At 38.8% G+C, this 22,415-nt stretch overlaps 2 protein-coding genes across 2 annotated transcripts; one reads left to right on the plus strand and one right to left on the minus strand.

Moving 5' to 3' along the window:
* The first annotated feature begins 3,559 nt into the window (after positions 1–3,559).
* On the plus strand, positions 3,560–11,660 carry LOC103716952. The gene is made up of 8 exons (XM_008805169.4): positions 3,560–3,984; positions 9,301–9,448; positions 9,534–9,684; positions 10,167–10,292; positions 10,378–10,458; positions 10,571–10,763; positions 10,845–11,112; positions 11,201–11,660. Exons 1-8 carry the CDS (start codon positions 3,760–3,762, stop codon positions 11,440–11,442), a joined length of 1,434 nt encoding a protein of 477 aa, XP_008803391.2. The 5' UTR covers positions 3,560–3,759; the 3' UTR covers positions 11,443–11,660.
* A 703-nt stretch (positions 11,661–12,363) lies between these two features.
* On the minus strand, positions 12,364–14,055 carry LOC103716951 (trihelix transcription factor ASIL2). Its single transcript, XM_008805168.4, has one exon. It carries the CDS (start codon positions 13,866–13,868, stop codon positions 12,726–12,728), a length of 1,143 nt encoding a protein of 380 aa, XP_008803390.2. The 5' UTR covers positions 13,869–14,055; the 3' UTR covers positions 12,364–12,725.
* Positions 14,056–22,415: the final 8,360 nt, after the last annotated feature.

Genomic DNA, 22,415 nt, shown 5'->3' on the forward strand with positions numbered 1-22,415 from the left:
GTAACGTACATCCTAGTGCCTTGACCTTTAAGAACTTTTGCTCCTATAATACTCTGTCTGAAAGAGAAGAAGGTAGAGGGTAATAGAGGCTCCAAGCCTACACTACAGCTACAGATAAGCTAGAGTTCGACTAGGTAATTGAAAGTAGATAATTTAAAAGATAAGTACAATGATAAATTAAAGATAAAGACGAAGATAACAACTGGTTGTTTGATTGGTAGAAGAGTCTATAACACAATCCTAAACCCCTAAATAACCAGTGGTTTTGTGTACCTATAACCACTCACACCGGTTCATCGTGCATCTCTACTAAGTTCAGCAATTATGCCCCATGACTCTACTTTCTCCACTAACTAGCCACATGCCTCTCTCGCTACGCAACCATAAGTTAAAGTTTTAATTATTTATTAACTCCATGAAGCTTTAACATTGTTCGACCTATGTTGTTGATGCCTCTCTCTATTATTTAGCCTATCATGATTGAACCCTCATTTAGTCTGATAGAAGTTTGGTGTACTCTGTTTCACCTTGTCTTGGTCCTCAAACTTGTCCATGTGGTTCCTTTTCAGTTGATTATTTTGGTTGCTAGGATGGGGTGTAAACAAAAAAGAAGCCTTTTGTTTTATGAATGTCTCTCTTTGTTGATGAGCAGAGTGGAATGGCATGAGGATATGAAGAAGGTTCCATTGCCATTGGTGTTTTGTATTTGCTTTTGAAATTTTGTTATGGTACACTTTTAATATTTTATTTGAACAAAAGAGAGATTTTAGTTATTGATGTTAAGGATAGAAAAATAAACTTGTTTTGTAATTGCTTGCCTTTATCTTATCATTTAAAATTTACAAAAGAAAAAGAAAAATTCAAATCCTTCAATCTTTTGAGGATTTCCTCTTCGTTTTCATTTTTTTTTCTCAAGCTTCCAGAGGTGAAAGAGATGCCTCTCACCCAGAGGGTCCATTGAAACAGACTTGAAAGAATGAAAGAAGAAGGGATAAATAAGGTAAAAGGTGGACTTCTTTGGAAGCATTTACTAATTTGTCGTTCTCTTTTCTGAGAGATATCCATCCATGGTAGCGATTTGGAGGTAAGAGTAGCGTAGATCGACTTTGTTGCAATTATATCGGTGTGTAACAATAAAAGAAAAAAAAAATGAGCTTCGGCTGTTTATTTTATCTAAAGTGAGTGGAAAGATTGGATTTTAAGGGAGAAATCCAAGGTTTTTGAGGCATAGATGGCTGCTGGTGACTGGTGAGAGCTGGGCAATGCAATTTCAGTTCTTTATGGACTTGGATCGCTTTGAGAGTTGGTCAGGAAATGAAGGGAAAGAAGAAAATGAAGAAAGAAAGAAAGGAATCTAGGGATAAAAGTATTTGATTTAAGAATTTTTTTTTCATGAATATTCTTCTAAAAATTTAAATTTACGTAAATATTCTCTTGAAATTTATATTTATTTCTTTACCCTCATCAAACACTATTTTTGTATAAATATCTCTAATAGAACGGTTTTTCTAACACCATTAATAAAAACTATATATATTTGAATTAAAAATAAAATAAAATTATGAAATTATTTTTTTAATCCTCCATCACAACTGCTTTATAAATGTTTCTTTTTGCACATCTACCTATTAAGGATATTTTAGTCATTTTAATTTGAAACCATTAATGTTTTAACAGCATTAGATGGTGTGAATACATATGCAAAAAAATAAGAATAAAAAAAAGGTAGAATAGCAAAACAAGCGTTTTATGAGGGTATATATGTAAATATAAAATTTAGAAAGATATTCATGTAAAATTCGATATTTAGGAGCATATTCATGCAAAAAATATTTAATTGAATTACAAAAAAGCCCAAGCTTTGAAACCAATATTTCCGGTTATCTAGTTATTTATATTTAGCCTTTCAATTGCAAATAAATGGCCAAGATTACGCGCGCGCGCGTGGGCGCACACGAGTGCGTATTTGGCAAAGAGGGCCCTTGCTTTTATGGTACTCCTTTAAATATTTGAATAGTTTCCATGCTATACTTGTCTAGCCTTATTCCTTCATTGAATGGCATGTGGTTCACTACCAAAAAAATTGCATGGGTGAACTCTTTTTTAAATCTTTCCTAAATACAGTGTTAATTAATTTTATTTGGGATTTTAGGATTGAAACCTTTAGGAGATATAGGGACTATTGTTTAAAAACAAAGATCCATAAAAATATATGCTTCTCAATAATTTCATGTATGCTTGAAGATTTTGGTCGACATCTTAGTTGCATGTAAGAATATTCATTTAAATACAATAAGTCTAGAAAGGAGTGTGAATGAAAAAATATTCATGAAAACATTTTACATTTAAATTCTTCACCACCATTTAAAGAACCAAAAGTGGAAATAAAGTATAAATGTTTGATAATTGCGTGATGAATATTTAATTAGAATAGAGTCAGCAAAAAAAATGCTTTTGTCCCTCCAAAAACTTTTCCAAATGGAACCGAAATTGAAGTGATATGCAAACCAAATAATTAGGGTTGAGATGATGAAAATACTACAGGAGAAGAAGGAGGTGATGCTACTTGGGGTGTCTATTAGTTGAGAAGAAGAGGGACATGTGAGGGTAAGCTAGGAAAAACTTAGAATACAATATGGCTAAAATGCTTGCTTATTTTTCATTATTGACAGTCTACTATTATGGTGATTTTCAATAATGTAAACTTTACAATTACTTATGTACCGACCGTGTTTTTTGGAAAATGTTTGTGTAAGTTGTTCATCATTTCAACATTTTTAGAAAACCATTTCCTTTTCTTAAGAAAGATATTTAGTTGTTCCAAAGCCTAATATTTAATGGTGTAGTTTTCACAATTCGAGGCTAACTTAGTAAGTCCAAGCCTTAAAATATCCAATTTAAGACTCAATAAGATGGCTTAATTTACTTGCACTCCTAAACTATCTCACAATACCATTAACCAGTGACACCAACTAATTTGAAACAGTAAATTATCGCTCACTAATACTAAATAAGTGAATTGGTTCCACAACATTACACATGCAAATGAACCTACCTCTAAACAAACTAATCAATCATGCAAAGTTTGTGTTAATTCTTGATTAAATCTAAAGACAACCGCCTAGATAAGCCCCATGTAGCATGTTTGCATAGCAAATTTGAATTGATCCTTGCTAGAAGAGACAACTAAACAAAAGTAAAAAAGAAAAATCAACATCAACTTGATTAATCCCGAAAAATCAAGATTGGCACTCAAAAGTTTTTGCTTATAGAAGGATTCGATCCATTATGCAAGTATGAACTGCAAAGCTCTTCCGCATTATATGAACATTGTCCCTGATTTTTCATTCTTGGTTATCAATATTCATATAAATTAAGATTATGTTCCAAAAAAAAAAGGAGAAAAAAAATAGAACCGGTTCAGTCATGGTTGGGTTATTTGGTTCGAAAAGGATCAAAGGACTCCGGTCTAAGCCGGCCGACCCCCCAAGGAAATATTTTATGTCCTCAGGGGGCAAACACAAATAGAAACTCACGCTTCCGACCAGCTTCAAATACCCACACTAAGCGAAAAGAGCGAGACGAAGCGAGAAGAGAGAGACGAAGCGAGGGAGCTTCTCCCCGGTAGCCATGGAGTTCGGGCAAACCCTAACCCTAGCTCCATGCCTTCCCCTCTCTACCCAGTGAGCTAACGTCACGTCTCCCCCGCGTCCCGGCCGTCGGAGTAGAGGTAGAAGGAGGCTGACGTGGGGCGCCGAGATGGAAAACCACAAGAAGTCGCTGCTGAGGGTCCGGCTCCGGGTGACGGCGAGGAAGCGCGGCACGGAGTCGAGCTCAAGCCTGGGATCCGCCCGGAAGCTCCGGGAGCGGGACTATGCCAACTCCGTGAGGAAGCTCCACCACCGCGAGATCGGTGGGTTACCCCGGATGGCCCGGGGCACCGCCACCAACTCGCCAGAGAAGTTCCGCAACATGCAGCTTCAGGTTTATGCTTTAAAACCCTCAGAATTAGGATTTCTTGTTCTAGGGTTTTGGATTCCTTTTGGATTTGGCGTTTGATTTTTTTTCCTTTGTTACTGAAATCTTAGAAATCGTTCAGTGTTTCGTGGTTGATTTGTTTTTTCGTTTTTTGGGATTTAGTCCATGTTGCTCTTGATTAGGGTTTTGGGTAGCTAAATTGGAAGCTCGTTCACGGATTTGTGATCGTAATGCTGCAGAGATCAGTATTCGGACTAGGGTTCGTGCTTGAATGCTGAATTCTAGATTTAAAATTTAGCTTGGGGAACCATGAACTCGTTTCTGGATTTCAATTTTATTTAATTCTAACTGCTTTGGTAGATCAAGTGATGCGGATAAAACATGAATGACATGTCTTTTGCTATTATGGATGTTCTTATATTTTCGATTTATCAATCAAGCGTTTGATCTTCCATGTGTGCTCAAATTTTTCTTTTTCTTTTTTTTTTTGTTCTTGAATTAAAGATTAGGGGTAGATCTCTTAGTGATAAAAATAGGTAAGAGTAGAGAGGTATGATAATGGTATTATTTTCCTCTTGTTAGATCGAGATTGACTAGATAAGCAGAGCATTGCCTTTTCTTGAATGTAGAGATAGACTGACTAGATGTATTTCTGGTTGAACTGAAAGTTTCAATTGGCATGTGGCGAAACAAGTTGAGTACCACATGTTTGATGATCTTTTGGGCCAGTGGATTGCATTATATGATAGAGAATATAGTTTCATATTATCTCAGAAAAACTGTTTTTGCTTACATGTAAAAGGAGAGCAAATCTAGATTAGTTATAAAACCTTGAAAAAAAGATCACTATCATTTCCTCGAGTAAGTATTACATCCGGATCCGTCGAAAGAGAAATTCCTTATATTCATGTTAGATTTCAAATCCAATTGGACTTTCCTCTTATGAGATATCTCCCAACTTCACCTTATATATGATTTAGATCCTGATATATAAAATTTGTTAGAAGCATCTAACCAATTCATTGTGTGAAAGATGATGCCTAAATTTCTAATTACAATATCTCTGAAGCAACCGTGGAAGTTGAGGCGCTCTAATACTCATTAGAAATTACTTTTTTTAATTTGCACTATAGTGCCTTTGCCTTGGAGATTCAAACTTTATGCCTCCATGAAGATGCAGGATTAATGCCACAAACTATTCCACAAACCAAACAAAATTTTCAGCATTCATCATTAATGGATTGCATTCCAATTTGCTCTACACTATTAAAGGTTACCATTTTTCAGTTTCATCTAAACTCTTTGCAAACTTAGGGAAAGTTTGGACGGTTGTTCCTTGATCGCATGAGTTTTATTTGTGACCAATAAGGTACCTCCTTCCCTGCTGATTGACCATATAGGTTTCATGACAAGTCCCTCTCTTAAATCTTCTTTGGCTGGGAATTCAACAATAATAATTTTTTAGAAGTTCAATGTCGTTCGGACATTCAATCGTAAAATCTGCTCAATATTTTCATGGGATCATCTCTATTTTCAGTTGCTCTATGTAGCTAACCCCATATTTGATTGGAAGAAGCCTGGATGGTGATGATGTTCACTGTTGTTTGAGTGAGTGCTTAGCATTTGAGAATTGTTCCAATTTTCTGCTTTAATATTTTTTCTCTATAAAACTAAAAACAGTCCTCATGCATGGTAGACTCTTTACAAGGTTGCACATAGGAATAGCTAGCTCAAGATCAACTATTGCGTGATGTCTCCTACAAGTTACAACTAGGGGTGCAATCGAGCCAAGCTGAGTCGAATAGCTCAACTAAGCTTTTGAGCCTTCAAACGAGTATTTTTCTACTCGAGTTCGATTTGAAAAACTGTTCGAGCTATACTCGAGCTCGGTAATAGTCTAGTAGCGTCGAGTTCAAGCAGCCATGAGCTGCTCGGCTCATTTGTGTTCCTAGTCACAACTCATCTTCTACAGTTTCTCTCCTTTTTTAACCTTTTTCCTAAATTGCTTGAAGATGAAGATGAATGAAAATGCATATGGGGGTTAAAAATGGAAACCGAACTTGTCTTATTTTATTTGTATGTGCATTGAATTTTTTTGACCTCGCAACTTAGGTCATTCTATTGTTTTCACCTTCCAAATATGTAGTTCCAATCTTTCTACCCCAGTCCGAATTGAAAAAGGGAGATTAGGGTAGCTTATAGATTGCTCTGAAAACCAAAAGTTTTAAGAGCCTTTGAGGTTCAAGCTAGAGTCGTATTTGCACAGACATTACCTATATAGTTTGCTTTTCAACCTTTTTTCCTCTAAAAGTTCCAACACATAAACACTTATATCCAAATCAAACATATATATGTACGTAGATACATATACGCATTAAGAGTTGAAGTGCCATAACTGATACTAAAGTTTAGAGTGCCTTATGAAAAAACTTTTCAAAAAGCCATGCCAAGAACTGATCCTTGCTCATTCTATTTCTTAGCTCTACATGAAATTATATGGAACAATTGAAGCATTATAAAACTGGTTCTTAAATTAAAGCATGCCGCACACTAGTTGAACAAGAGAAGCATATAACTCATCTCATTTATGCATCCATTATTTGGCTTGTGACTATCAAGATAAGTTTTTTGCTGGCATGAAAAAAATGTATTTGCATTTCACCATTTGTTTTGCAAATATAGCAGTAGTTATAATTGGAAGTTCTATTCACAGTTATAAATTGCTGATTTAAAAGTTTTGATGTCTTAAGGATTAAGTTGGGATTTGTTGTTGAGCATAGAAACTGGGTTTCAGCGGTTTCTTGCTCTTAATCAGTTGTCACTTTGGTCACATCTTATTTTACTGTACTAGTAAACTGGCTTCAAATTACGTGCAAGGATAAGTGTGTAATGGAAGGTCTAAGAAAACATAAATAGAAGTTATTTGAAATGATTTGGAATATTTTTGCCTTGTCAAAATCAGTAGTCCTTATTAGGAATAATTATGAAGAAGAATTCACAATATGAATCCCATATAAATTGACTTCATTTTCAAGTAAGGGCAAGCAGGATCATTCTCTCTCTTTGATTTGTCACTTATTTTGGACCATAAGATCCTAGCAGAAAGTAGTAATTTACTTTCTAGGCTTGTCAAGATGTATCAAGAAAAGAATGTTCTCCAGAAACCAAATGTTAGGGTTATTCCACACTGAAACAAAATGTGTTTCTTTTATTCTTTTTCGCTGCTTCTGACTGTTAGGTTCTGCTGCATAATAATACATCACTCTAGGGAAATATTTTCAAAACAGTATCTCATAATTAAATCACTTAATAAAAAGGATTGTGAGGAAAAGATATATCTTTGGTGCTACACTTTATAAGATACATTATGATCATTCTCGTCTGAGAAAGTATGTACAAGTAGAAAACACAATAATATTGCATGGTTCATAGGAAGAGACCAACCTTGAGGTTATGGGATAAGGCTACTTTTGTCGCTCTCCATTGAGACCTGATATTCATCATTGCTTCAGGCTTATTTCAAACCTGCAAGCTCAAAGTTGCAAATATCCCCATCAGCCACTGATCTGTTAGCCTTCATCTTATGCAATCCTTCTAATGAAGAGCTAAATATAAAGTTAATATGTGTACTTTTAGCATAAACCACATCTATAATCAAGGCATCATTAACATTTAGTTCATTTTGATATTTATAATATTTCGGTATCTTAATGTAGCAACCACCCACATGGCATAAAATCAGATGGTTGCCATTCTTCCGAATCAGGCTATTGCAGTGTGAGTGCAGCATGAGCAAGCATCTGTTCTGCGAGAATGTTGACCATTGAAATAAGAGAGCAATGTACCAGCTAGAATTCGAGATTGTAACTAACAAGCAGGATAATTTATTCAGTTCATTTTAGCATCTTTTACCTTTCCAGCACAACAGCTTACACTTGAGGTTTTAAGGACTCGCATTTTATAGGGTTGAGGGAAAGGTTTCAGTGTGCTGGCTTGCTACATTCCCTATATCATGAAGCAAAACGTGGCCACAACATGATAAGGTATTTCTTTGTGAGGTGGTGGAACTATAAAAACCTCCAAAGATAAATATGGAGGAGAAGAACATTCATTTCCACTTGAAACCAATGTCTATATATATATATCATAGATGTGCTGTCACTGAAAGTGCTATCTTTTGAGGCAGAAGATCCATATTCTCTCATATCTCTCAGGTTGCAATTTAGGATATGTCATGGAAAGTGCAAGTGTAGTTTCTTTTCTTCTTTAATTAATTTCGTACTTTCTACGAGGTGATAAAGTCAATCTTTTTGTTATGGGATAGTAAAAAAGCATTAAAAAATGCACAAAGAGTAGGAACAATAGCTAATGAAGTCTTTGTTTAGTATCGCCTTTCAACAAATATCTCCTGCATGTTTATGCATACCTACTAAGATATAGTATATATTCAAAAAACTGTCTGAGCCTTGCACAAGTCAATGCCTCTACTGCTGAATCTCTTTTGAGCAAAAGTAAATTTCTCATGTGTATTCTTTTTTTCTGGTTAACCACCCTCAATTGCAATGGCTAGGTGAACATGCAAAATGTGTACTTAAAGTCCTTGGGAGATTTAGCATCTAGATAGAAGCCATAATGCTTGAGCAGCCAGAAAGCCTTCAGAATATGCATTTCTATGAGCCACTAATTTTAAGAGTTCCATATAGTTTTAAATCTTGATGTTCTTCCTTCCTGGCAATTATGAGAAGTTTTAAAGTCTTTTGCTATAGTGATATATCACTTGGTTTTGCAAATGATGCCTTGTCAGACATGTTAGTGCCCCCAGCATGTTAGAATCTTCCACATAGTATTTAGTTTTATATTATCTGAGCTTTGTTTTCCCCCAATTCTAGAATCTTAACCGAAATGCCCACTAAAACTTAGATTTTCAGCCTTGCTTTAGATACATGTATTGGAACCTGTTGTATTCCTCATTTTCTTAGCTCATCTTGGTACCTTTTTTATCTGTGCTTCTGACCAATCTTCTCAGGGTATTATGTAACAAAGATTTATCTACCTAGGAAAGTCAGAACACCCTTTTTCTATTTTCTGTTTGGTTTATAAAACAAGATAGGGCTGTGGGCGTGTCTTATTGATTAAGCAATAGTGCTTAAGTATATTCTCAAAAAAAGTACTTTTCTATGAAATTCATTACTCACTGTGAATTGACAAGGTCTAATCTTCCTCAGTTCTAACCTTGCCTTATGCTAAATAAAGGCTGCATATTTGAAATGATTCCTTTGTTTGCTATCAGAAAAGAAATGATTCCTTTTTTGGGTAATGCAGGAGGAGTTTGATACCTATGATCACAATATCCATTTTTTTCTAAGACTGCAATTTCTAAAGAAGAGGTCCAAAATCATTGAGATTGTTGCAGCAAAAGATGTCATATTTGCTCTTGCACAATCGGGCCTCTGTGCTGCTTTTAGTCGGAGTAAGCCTGTTGATTTTACAGTTTTCTATCGACCCTTTTGTTTAATTTGATTGTCATTTGCGCTTCTTTCTTCTTTTGTTTACAGCGACAAACAAACGCATATGTTTCTTGAACATAAGCCCTGATGAAGTGATTAGAAGCTTGTTTTATAATAAGAATAATGAGTCACTTATCACAGTGTCGGTTTACGCATCGGACCATTTCAGTTCCTTGAAGTGCAGGACAACTCCAATAGAGTAAGAAATTTAATTTATGTCAGAATCTTAACTTTCCAAGATCGCTAATTTTTTATTGTTTTTCCTCTAGTTATTCTTGTATTTGTGAAAAAAAAACACTGTTTATCTCTCTGATTCTTGATATCTATAGAGTCATGGTAAAGTTGAAAATGTCTCCTTTTTTCTGAAGAGAATAAAAGTTGAAACTGTCAAAGTGGTTTATTACATAAAAGGTGGGATTCTCACCAATGCTTATGGCATACCCGCATTACAAAAAAGATAGGGTTCCCTGGGAGAGGTTATAGCTCATTGTATCTTTTATTGAGATTACATCTTGATTTTTTTCACAATTAGTTATAGGGTCAATTATGGTACAGCTAGTTAATAATCAAGTTATCCTAAATATTTAGGGTCAGCAATTCGTGGGTGAATAGTTCATATTGATATCTAAATTCGATAAGCTTTTCAACCTTCATTCATGACATTTTATGGAACTCTGACAGGTATATTAGGAGGAATCAATTGGATGCTGGCTATCCTCTTTTTGAGACTGAGTCACTAAAATGGCCTGGTTTTGTTGAATTTGATGATGTAAATGGCAAAGTACTAACTTATTCAGCTCAGGATGGGTAAGCAACCTTTTGTCCCTTCTGTGTATTGATATCACGATATGGCTATCTAGTTGTCTAATCAGATTCATGCAAACATTTGCAGCACTTACAAGGTGTTTGACCTGAAGAATTACTCCTATTTGTACTCAATATGTGATAAGAATATACAGGAGATCAAAATAAGGTTTTGATTCTTTTTTCAACTGACTCATAAATGCATCACTCATACTTTGATGCATCTGATTCTTTCCATGTTATGATGTCTGGTTCTCTCTCTCTTTCTCCCCTGATTTCAGTCCGGGAATCATGCTGCTAATATACCAGAGGACTCCTGGTTATGTACCACTGACAATCCTGTCAATTGAAGATGGAACAGTGTTGAAATCTTTCACTCATCTGTTACACCGCAACAAGAAGGTTGATTTCATCGAGCAGTTCAATGAGAAGCTTTTGGTCAAGCAAGAGAATGAGAACCTGCAGATTCTTGATGTCGAATGCTAAATCCTTTTCATCCTTAAATCTCTGTTGAATACTGTTCATTTGAGTTGTGACATTCTATAGCTGTTGCAGGTGCGGAATTCAGAGCTGATTGAAGTGAGCCGATCTGAGTTCATGACTCCCTCAGCATTCATCTTCCTCTATGAGAACCACCTCTTCTTAACGTTCCGGAACAGGACAGTTTCGGTGTGGAATTTCCGTGGAGAGCTCGTTACTTCCTTTGAAGACCACCTGCTGTGGCATCCGGACTGTAATACAAACAACATTTATATCACCAGTGACCAGGACCTGATCATCTCCTACTGCAAGGCTGAAGATGGAAGTGAAGATGAGGGAGAAGGTATCTTCTTTGCTTTGAGATGGTTTAATTTTATTTGTTTCCCTTTTGTGTCACAATGATGTCTGATCCTATGATCTAACCTCTGCAGCTCCTCCAGTTGGGTCTATCAACATGAGCAACATCCTTAGCGGAAAGTGCATTGCCAAAATATGCCCGCTTGACCCTGCACTCCAGATTGCCCCTCGCAAGCGAGGTGCCCCTAATCGATCCACCATCAGGAGCACCATCAGGGAAGCTTTGGAGGATGTGACTGCCCTCTTCTATGATGAGGACAGGAATGAGATCTACACCGGCAACAAGCAAGGTCTCATTCATGTCTGGTCCAATTAGTAGTTATATGAACTCTGATTGTACATCCATCGATACATCAACTGCATCTCCCTACCATGCCATACTCTGAGATCTTGTGTATCACTTGGGGTCTTCTTTCATCCCCACCAACCGACTAGTTCTGTGGTCTGTAGATTCAATAATGTTATATGTATGATAATTAAGCTAAACAACCTTTTCATTTAGATTTTAGTTTACAAATTCTGTTCCTTTCTTTATTTTTTATGGTTAATTTTATATTTCTTTATTTTATAATATGTACTTACTCTAGTCTCTAGATGCTGTTTATGATAAGGGGACATCAAGCAGTCTCACCAACTCATGCATTCTGTTTGTAGCTTCAAATTATATAAATCTTAACGCTACCTGTTAAATGCTCCTAGGTTCACAAACTCCATATTATTTTTTCTTTGAATGCTCGTTCTAAATCTGGAGTCTCGTCTCTCATTGGATCTTCGGAAAAAAAGCATTCTACTGCTCTTTAAATTTTCAATTCTTAAGCATGTTAGCCGCCTTTATAATGTTAATAAATTGGATGGGGCGAACAATATTATGACAATTGAACTTAAGGCCCACTATTTATTGCTTTGGAGAAAAGGATCTCTTTCTTTTGGTTGTTTTTCAAACATGCTCACACTAAGACAATTAAAAGACACATGATCTATATAAAAAGATCATACCATCATCGAAATTATTACTAGTTTGCACAAGAGAACAGAATGCAGTCCGATTCATTGGAATAACTGATGACTTCTTTGGATTTTGAGAAAAAATTTAGCTGTTTATACATTTCATAGTTATCTTGCATTAAAATTTGGTTTCCTAATCTCCTGCTACTCCGAACACAAATAGGTCTCTGAACCCATGTCTCCATAAAAAGAGAAAAATGTAACATTATCATAATCACCACCATAAGAAAAATTAAATTTGCCCGAAATCCACTGTGGATACGGTCCTAACAATTGGTTTCCACATTCCTGCTGCTGCTCAAAAGACAAATAGGTCCAAGACCTCTCCTTACTAATAATACATGAGATGCCAAAACTTCCAGAGAGCATCACATCCATGTAAGAAAAGGAGGACCATTTTTATAATTACCATCATCATAACATTAATAAATCAAATTTGCCCAAGAGAGAACAGAGTACAATTTCCTTCCACCATTTTCCGATTCAGTGAAGGGGTAGAGTCGTCTACGAAGTCCTATTCTCAGATCTAACACTGGGATCCAAATCCTTCCCACCATCTAAACGACAAATAAAAATCCCCTGCTCCTCCCCCATCTACCCACTGTTGTGGCTGGTATTACTGTTGCTGCTGTTGTTGTGGCGGCGGCCGTTGCCGCTGGCACCAGCTCCATCCCTCCTCCTCCTCCTCCTCCCAAGATGGCAGCTTTTCAGCTGAGTGAGCTCCATCTGGGTCTTCATGAAGAATTGCATCCTCTGGAGCTCCAGCTCTCTCGCAAACGCCATCCTCTGCTTCTCCATCTCCATGGCCTGTTGCAGCTTCGAGCTCTCCACTCTCTTGTACACCTTCCCGAACCTCAGTATCGCCCGCGTCAGCTCCCGCAGCCCCTCCTCCTCATCCTCCAGCTCAGCCTCCCGCTTCCGCCGCTTCTCGTGCACGGCCGGCTCCGGAGGGAGCCCATCAGACGAGGCGGCCGACAGCCCCGCCGACCGAGACGACACCGAGGGCGGCGATCTCCCCCTCTTGTTGCTATGGTGCGGGGTGCGGTGCCGCTGGGGGAATTGGGGTTGGATTGGAGGCCGGAGGGCGACTCCGGCCGGAAATTTCGAGGGATGGTGGGGGTTGCCGGGATTGGCAGGGGCAGGCAGGGCGGGGGTGGCGGTCAGGGTGGAGGTGGGCTTGTGGTTGGGGCCGAGGAGGACATCCAGGCGGCTGAAGAAGGGCCAGGAGGAGGTGTCGGCGGCGCCGGAGGCGATCTTCGATTTCTCGATCTTATACTTCTTCTTTAGAGTATCGATCCGGTTCTTGCACTGCATGTCGGTTTTGTGGGTCTTCGTGTAGCCGTCGCGGCTGGTGACGGCATCGGCCACCTCCTGCCAGTGCTTCTGCTTCAGGTTCCCCCGACTGAGCTCCAGGTACCGCTCCCCCCACGCGTCGATCAGGGTCGAGGTGGCGCCCTCGCTCCAGCAATCCTCGCGGCCGCCCCCGCCGCCGCCGCCGCCGCCGCCGGAGGGTCGCTGGATGGGGAGGGCCAGGGTTAGGGTGTGCTGGGGCGGGGCGGCGACGGTGACGGGCTCGACGGCGGCGCGACCGTTGGGGTGGGAGCTGGGGGCGGCGGCAGAGGAGGGCGCCACTACAGAGATGGGGTGCGTGGGCGGCGAGGGCGGCGGGGATTCGGATTGGGACTGCGACAGCGATTTGGACTGGGAATCGGAGCGGGCGTCGTCGTCGTCGTCCATGGGAAAGGGGAGGCGGTGGGAAGGGGAAAAGTGGGATTTTTTTTTCTTTTCCTTTGGAGAGGGGCGACGAGGGCGAGGGTTTCTGCCGACCGGCGATACGCTCTTGACGGGCGTTTTGATGGCTGATTTATTTATTAATAATATATATTGCTTTTATTTGATTTTTTATAATAAATAATTCTAAATTTCGTTCCAGTTGGGTGCTTCGAGTTTGACGGAGGAGGTTGACGGCGTCGGGCGTTATAGATCCGTGGCTGGCAACGGGCACGTGGACTGGGGCAGAGTAGGGCTACGTGGAGAGATCTGATTGGTGAGAGGCAGGAAGAGGAGCAGAGATTGGGGATGTGAATGCCGACGCGCACTCGGTATGTGGAGGACAGACAATAGGGCCCGCGCCTTCTGTGAGAGGGTGTCAAGTTTGGGTTTCGGTGCTGTGGTCTATTTTGATATTTGTTTTTTTTTTTTGGTAGGTTAAAGGGTTGGTGGTCGGTGGTTCGATCTGCCCTTTATCCTGCCCTTCAAGTTGCATGGGAAAACTTAGAATGGGGCTTGAGGAACGGAATTATGGAATCCTATTTGTTGTTGTTCTCTGCTTTTACTTGGGCATTTCCATCCCTAATGAGAGTGCAAAGGCCAGAGAGCTGCCTTGGCTTTTGGCGTAGATCTACGGTTTTAACCCCTACACATAAAATTCTACTCTTCTCTGAGTCACTCAAAGTGAATTGGTTTCAAGAGCATTCCACCCATTTTTGGCTCGAGTTTAGTTGTTTTAAGATTGTTACTGCTTCTCTGACAATGGACCGGAGGGCCCTAAATTGGCGACGGTTTCAGAGGAGTTGAGTAATAATTCTTGAACCAAACAGGCTCTTGTCCAATAACTATTTCGAGTGGTCCCCAGAAACAAAGCAAAAGTTGAAAATACAAACTTGAGACATTTAGTACAAGATGTCCCATGCCTTTCTTATGGTGAACCTCCTATTGCTTCTTCTAATTATGAAACTGGGACTGGCTTGTTGACTTTGCCCTTTTTTTAGACAAGGAGCCTCCAGTTTCATCAAAAGACCTCTGCATGTTCACATTCAACTCCACACAAGCTTGCCGTTGGGCTACTTGCATCTTCGGCAGATAGAAAGGAGAAGTAACGGCCGGTGATGTGGATGTTGGATACGCATGGGTCAGACAGTAGTTCGTAATTCTGGGTTTATATTTAGATTTGGATGCAAGGAAATGGTAGTTGAATCCATTAACATAATGTTTATTATTTGTAAATCCTCATGTTTGAGAATAGGAGGAAAGATTGAAACATATTTGGATTCTTATTTCCAAACCATATCTGTAGACTTGTAGACTTGTAGTGGATGCTTGGTTTTTTTTCTCTCTCTCTCTCTCTCTCCCTCTCTTTGTTGTTAGCATCAGTAGAGGATCTTTTTTTAGTTGGCTATTCCTCCATGGCACCTTTTAGTTGGAGACCTTTTCAGATTCACTAGTTGCCACATATGACCCCCTCTTCTCCCTCCAAAAAGAATTAATACAGCCTCCATGCTCTCTCTCTCTCTCTCCCCCCCCCCCCCCAAACTAAAATATTTTTCTGTAACTCTCCTGTCATACTCCCATGTCACCCTAGTGTGCATGAGTTCTTTTCTCGCAAGCCACACGTTGGGAATAATGTCCCAAATTGGCCCACACGATAGGTGGAAGATCGTCTGTAGCTAGCGCGTCGGTCTCACACCGGCTGGCCAACGAAAAATATTATAAAAACACAAATCGCGCCCCGAAGAGTTCGACGGCCGGTGCGTAACTCTCCAATCGGATCCATCACTAACTATCTGTATCCTGTCAAAAGGTGGGAGGGGTTTTCGGACTTTTTGTATGCAGAGTCTTCTTAATATATTTATATTCGTATAATATGAAACATCCACTTTAGCAAATAAATAAATAAATAAATAAATATGGAAGGGGTTGCAGTATTTATATGCTATGCCGAAGTGATTGTGCCATCTGTACATTAATTTGCTATTGATACAGATTTAGCACCTTTTTTTTGGCTTCTGTCTTCTGAATATCCGATGATTAAGATCGCAAGGGGAAGAGGGTAGGAGCCTACCGAAGAGGCTCCAACTTATCCATCTCTAACCAAATAAAAATTGCTACATGTTTTAAATAAATGGCACTGTCAGATCATATGGAAAGGAAGGCACGTTCTGCCTATTTCCTCCCATTTTTCAAGTACATTATTTTTTTTTTCTTTATACAACCTTCCTTCAACTAGTTAGTCCTTTTTGTGACCCAATCCGTCAAAATCGGGTATACTCTAACACCATTGAGTTTTTTTATTTTGGGGCACTTATTTTCTATGTGTACATAATCTCTAAGGCATTTTGGATGCATTGGATCCACTGATAGACTTAAATTCAGATAGTCTCAAATACATAGGGCACCCATTATTTTATATTGTTATTTTTTTAATTTAACGGTCACGCAACATAGGCCATCAAAGCTGCCAGAAAATAGATGCATTCCACTACGATCGACACGTGACCGTGGGCAAACCAGTCACGCATCGCCCATAGGCCTTATTTGGATCGCCCTTTAATCCTTGCACTACGGCCAGCATGTGACCATGGGCAAACCGGACGCGCGTCGCCCGCAAGCCTTCTTTGAATCGCCATTTAACGGAGAAGATAGATTTCTGTTTTCAAAAACCTAAAAAGAAAAATGTAGGGTCTGCTTGTTGTCAAACGGGCCCTTATGTAATTCAAGCTTGCAAGCTCAAAATTCTTTGAGAGCACCTGATCAGTAGATAAGTAGAATGAGATTAAATTGTACTAAAAGAAATTAGTCAATAAAACTTAGCACTTTTTTTTTGTGTAAAAACTAATCAATGTTTAACAAATAATCCATGCAAGGTTAAAGATACAGTATCTCTCAGAGTTCAATCGCAGGGGGCTGCATGCCTTCCACATAAACAAAAGCTTTTGTTGTCAAAACTTGGTTCACTAAAATGAAAAATGCCTACTTGCTGCAACTAAATTCTTTTTCCCCTCGATGTGGACCATTCTCCAGTCGAAACAAAACGCAAAAGAAAAACTATGATGGATCATGTACGGGCCCTTTCACAGTGGGCCTGGTCCAGCCTAGTTTGGCGTGGGCCAACAGTTTGGGCCACTCAACATGTGCCCGGCATGTGAGTCAAAAGAGGTAGATTCTCGATGGAAGTCTTCTTCTTCCCTAAGTACGATGAGAAAAGAGGTGTTTGAGGGCACATCAAATTTCGGCAAAGCCTAGGAAATTCATCTATACAAGCTTTCCCACTTCCTTCTAACGATCTCTTCCTCAAACCCCGATCAACCGCCGGCAAATAGTGTCGAGTTCTCCTTGATTTTCCATTGTAATTCCTCAGCAAGTTACCGGATAGACCCTAGGAGGGGTCTCGAACTGGCATTATACGACCAAGGGTTCAGACAGACAATGTTAAACTTTAATATCGTTCCTTCTATGTTTTTATAATAAAAATTAAAAATTAAGTTTTATAAAAAAAATAGGTCTTTTCCTCTATTTGTTTGAGAACGCCAAAATGGTTGCCTCAGTAAAATCACTAATTCTGAATGTCAATGCTCTAGAGTTGATCATATCCTTGTCTAGATCTTGGTGACATTCTTTGTTATCCAAGTTTTCAAAAATTTTTTGAAAAAAGTTATTTTTAAAAATTAAAGAGAAAGCTTAACCTTCTTCCTTCCTTCCTCCTTTTCTTTGTTTGAACAACCTAAACTATCTGCTTCAACGCTTGCACAAAATTTGGCAGAAAAAATTGAATAAGACTCAAATTTATTGGAAGAGCTGCAAGAACCAGCCATAAAATCAGCCGGTTGGCTTCCTCATGAAAGGGTGAGTAACAAGGGAGAAATTCACTGAGTACCAAAAAGATCTTGATGGAGACATCGGAGCTGATTATTTACCCGCCTACTCCACCATCTTATTTGCATATTTATTTTATTTTATTTCTGGGCTTGTTTGCATTTTAGGGCTTATCTGTGTTATTTTTGGACTTATTAGGAGTTATTTTTGTGTAAGGAGATTTTAAGTTAATTGTGTTTATTTGGGCCTTATATATAGAGGACTATTTTAATGATTAGGATTTTAACGAAGGATTAAAGGTTTTCTCCCCCACCTCTCTTCCTCCCTTCCCGTCTCTCTCTTCCTGCCCTTTTCTTCTCTCTCTTCTCCTCCTCTCTGTCACTCTTCCTCTCTTCTTCTCCTCCTGTTCTTCCTCCCTCTTCCTCTGTTTCCTATTTTAAAGCCACAGCAGTCATCCCGAGTTGGACCCTTCACCGCAGCCGCTTTCCCCGTGTTTGGTGCGGCATCAGATCTTTACATAGAGCAGAGATAAAAGGTGATGTGAATCGCATGTAGGTCTTTCCTTGGTAAGTATTTGGGTTCAGATTGCATGCTATAGCTTGAGATCAACTCGCGGATGGAAATAAACCATAGACTCATTGCTGGAGTAAAATAAAGATGGGGAGTGAGTCCCTCTTGGAGATTGTTGATGGGGTGGGAAAACCACCTTGGGTCCGCTATCGCTTTGGGTTGTTCAATACTTTAACCATTGACACCTAAGGTGAGAGGAACCTCCTGCCACACTAGGATGCCGTAGTTCCATGAAAGAAGGGGACTTTTCTCATTATTAGTTAGCACAAAAAAAAAAAAGACTATTGCATTAGAGTGCATGATGAATATATTTCTCTTTAAAATTTAATCAAAAAGATCAGTACTAAGTTACTTCGGGGAAAAGTAAATAAACCATACCTCTACCATTACAATGGCAAGAAGAGCTTTCCACATCAGGTTGGACTCGGGCTTAGGCCTGACCCAGCCCGTTGGATTTTAGCAAATGGGTTCGGGTTGTATCTTTCATGCGAAAGAATGATTGATCTTTTTCTACAATGTAGACTGTTGGATCGCATATTAACATACAGATGTCAAAGCACTTTAACCTCATTCTTCCATCTATTTGCATGGATTTCGAAATGATCGTCTTCGCGAAAGAAGGCAAATCATTATTTCGCGTAAAAGATGCAACCCAAACACTTAGCGAAGTTGGTCTTAGCCTTGTATCTTTTTTTTGGAAAAAAATAGAGATGTTTTGATTAATCCAGGTATAATTTTCTCCTTCATCCATCAGATTTTATTTTTGAACTTCTTTTTTGAAACGATATCATTTGGCATCCTTCCTCTCAGAAAATAGATATTACTTGGCATCCTGGTGCAAGTAGGAGGAAGGGGAAGCGCTTGTAGTGCTTTCCTTATTCTGGGCATTTGTGGGATGCAAGAAACAAGAGGATTCCTATTGATAAAAGGTATTCTTCTTTTCTTCCTTGAGGAGTGTTTTCTTGTTTAAAGGATCATCTTTAGTTCTTTTTCTTTCTGAATCCCATTCAAATTGAATTTGATTCTTTCAGCAGATTATAACAATCTTTTTACCTAGAATCTTGCACGAACAACATAGCTTTGAACGCCCACCAACACATTATATTTAATCACTATAATCATGATCTAACATTTCCTAGTTCTGTTTTTTTTATATATGTGTGTGTGAAAATATATGTTAAATTCTAGCTGGTGGAATTAACTAAAGTTGCATTGAAAATGTCTTTAGTAGTGTTGGGGTGACAGACATCTTGTAGCATATACATCTGCATGTCCATTTTTAAAATCTTCATTGTCACAAATATGTGATCATCTAAATATTTAAGTATGATTCAAATATCACTATATGATATATTAATTAGTTCAAAACAAGGAGTCCATGCATATCGACAAGGCAAACCTTAACATTAAGCACATAAATGTTTAGAAGAAAAAGCATGGATGAAGCATGGTTGGCTGCATGATTAGGAACTTTTCCTTGAAAAGAAACTAAGATGTATATGAAATGGGTTAAAGTACCAATGACACTTTTGGCTTCACGGAGTATTGATTTAAAAACAAAAATGTTTTCCTTAAAAAATCCAATTTTCTATTTATTTATTTCAAAAATTAATAAATTTGAAAAAAAAAATAATAATTGGTTTCTTGGGATTTTTATTTTCATGTTCTTCTATTTTTGTCTATTTTTTTGTAACCAAACATACTCATATGTCATTGTAGGTGATGACTCATAACCTATTTTATCATTATATGAGACTCAGAAGTGAGCAGTTGGAGGGTTTTTTTCTTTTTTTAGTAAATCAGATTTAGTAAATACATAAATAAAATATCGAAAAATTTAACAAGAATATCCAACAAAGATGATGAAAAAAAAGATTTAGTGTGATTAGCCACATAAAGTAACTTCAGCTGTTCGACGCCTTTGGTATCACAGTAGTAGAGATTGCCGTTGGATCCGCTTGGCGATGGAACTGTGTTTCTTTTGTGTATAAACTTTGAGATTCACACAATGATGAAAAATAAGGCTGCTTTTGGCATCATGCCAAGTGCCTATTCGCCAAGCGCAAATCCTAAAATACACCATGCCAAATGGCTAATACATGATAACAAGCCCTCAAAAGCTTCGCGTTTCACGTGGCTCCTACAATTATAGGTCGTCCCCTCGATCATGAATTGCTATGATCTATAAGCAGGTTCTCTCCACCACCGCACACATTCCTCGTCACCAACTTGGATCCAGTGGGACCCAACACGGGTTCTAGACCCTGCTCTCATAGGCCACACATGTCTATAGAGAGGCGAAGAGCACAGCTGATTAGATGGCCTCATTTGCAGTTTAATATGCTGGAAGTTTCATTTGGGTTGACCACATGCTGGTGTCTCATTTTTTATATTATTATTATTTTTTAATTTTGCCGATTGTACCTATGTTTTTTTTTTTTTTGCTAATGAAAAGAGGAAGGGGGGAGGAAGGGACAAGCCCACCCCCACGTAGCAGCCCCCACTGGGCCTCCACCCCACTGGGCAGAAATGACTGTGTGTTGGGCACCCCGGCCGGTTTTATTCATATGCTCTTCATCCGTGGGTCCGGCTCGGTTACCCCTCTGGGCTGCAGCATGAATACCACGTGTGAGTATGTCATACCTAGCATCATCGAGGCTACCAACAGAGCGATATGTCCTTCTAGATCTCGTGTCCGAGCAGGAAGCATCCGGTCTTCATAATTTAATCGACGTCCGTGCGTTTCGAACTCGGAACTACCACACTCTCACGTGTGATTGTACCTATGTTTGATAAGTGTAAGCTGTGGTGTTGAAATAAGAAAAAAAAAACTTGGATCCAGTGACTTGCTAACGGTACTTTTTCGTACCCCGACAGAGTAACCTCCAAGGAGATTGTTGGTAAAGCGGTGGCTGGACGGGTATCTATCTCTTCACGCTAGCTGGGGGCTTGGTGTCACGTGCGGGTCATTATTTTTAAGGTCCCAAGCCTTTTCCGTATTGGTGTCTCGCGGGGCCGCTTGCTGCGTGGGCCCCGCACGAAACAAGAGGCCATTCGTCCCGCGCTCGCTACCATGACGCTCTCGTCTCCCTGCACGTGGGTGGGCCCTCGTCCTTGGAGACAGCGGCGAGACGAGAATTTGGCCCGCGGGCGGCCCCACCCCATCCCACTCCCGGCCCACTAAGTCCAGCTTGACGAGAAGTCATTATCCTAACTCGATTTGCTATGCTATAATCTTTATAAAAAAACAACATTGGAGATACTTTAAATTTGTCAATTTTTTCCATACGTAAAATATTATTTTTTAACAACGTTACCTTAACTCTATTCAAATCCCTCTTTAACAAGTTTATCGCCATTGATCTCTTCGAGACTTCGCCCAATTGGGCCCATTTCTGATTGAAGTCGGCAATGACTTCGCTTGGCTTCTAAGACAATGATGAAATTAATTATATTTTAATGATATTAAATAGATGAATCTGACCCATCATCTGAAGTAGAATTTTAAAGTAAGAAGAAATAAGTAACTTAATGCTTTAAAGTGTGTTCTCCAAATTTTGGTAAATTGATAATTATTTTATTAAATATAATCGTGATATATATTTTATACTTGGTCAAATAGGTCAGACATATTATTGTTACAATAGTAAATTATTTTTAAATATGTTATGTGTTATATTATGAAATTTGAAAAATATGTCTGCATAAATTATGAAAGTTGTTTCATATGTATGTATTCTCAGTACGACTATGATCTGGCCCCGCCAATAGAAATTATTTGTTGGCCATATCGACTTATAATATGAGAAACTAGTTTCGACACTAAGCCACCGGTGATTAGAATAGTGGTATCTGACACTTGGTTTATTATGTATCTGACCCACGCCACCGGATTACGTGGCTATAGCCTGATGCTGGGTCTCTAGTATCGATTATGAAAATAATAATATATAGAGTAGTAAATTAAAACTTCCTTGAGGTTTACGTTTATTACACTTATACCCACTAGTTTGTAAAACCTATACTTACACTAGTTAAATTAATGGCATTGGTGAATCCATTTACCTCATATAAAAAACCAAAATTATCTCTAATAAGTAAATTACAAAATGCCCTTAAGAT

The sequence above is a fragment of the Phoenix dactylifera genome, chromosome 8, assembly GCF_009389715.1.
Source record: "Phoenix dactylifera cultivar Barhee BC4 chromosome 8, palm_55x_up_171113_PBpolish2nd_filt_p, whole genome shotgun sequence".
In the NCBI taxonomy this organism is placed as follows: Eukaryota; Viridiplantae; Streptophyta; class Magnoliopsida; order Arecales; family Arecaceae; genus Phoenix; species Phoenix dactylifera.

Bases quoted from the DNA above. Each gene is read 5' to 3' on its own strand.
- LOC103716952 (XM_008805169.4), top strand. From the start codon at position 3,760: ATGGAAAACCACAAGAAGTCGCTGCTGAGGGTCCGGCTCCGGGTGACG. The intron at 9,449-9,533 runs GTAAGCCTGTTG...TTTTGTTTACAG, and splicing joins CTGTGCTGCTTTTAGTCGGA to CGACAAACAAACGCATATGT. The intron at 10,459-10,570 runs GTTTTGATTCTT...CCCTGATTTCAG, and splicing joins ATACAGGAGATCAAAATAAG to TCCGGGAATCATGCTGCTAA.
- LOC103716951 (XM_008805168.4), bottom strand. From the start codon at position 13,868: ATGGACGACGACGACGACGCCCGCTCCGATTCCCAGTCCAAATCGCTG.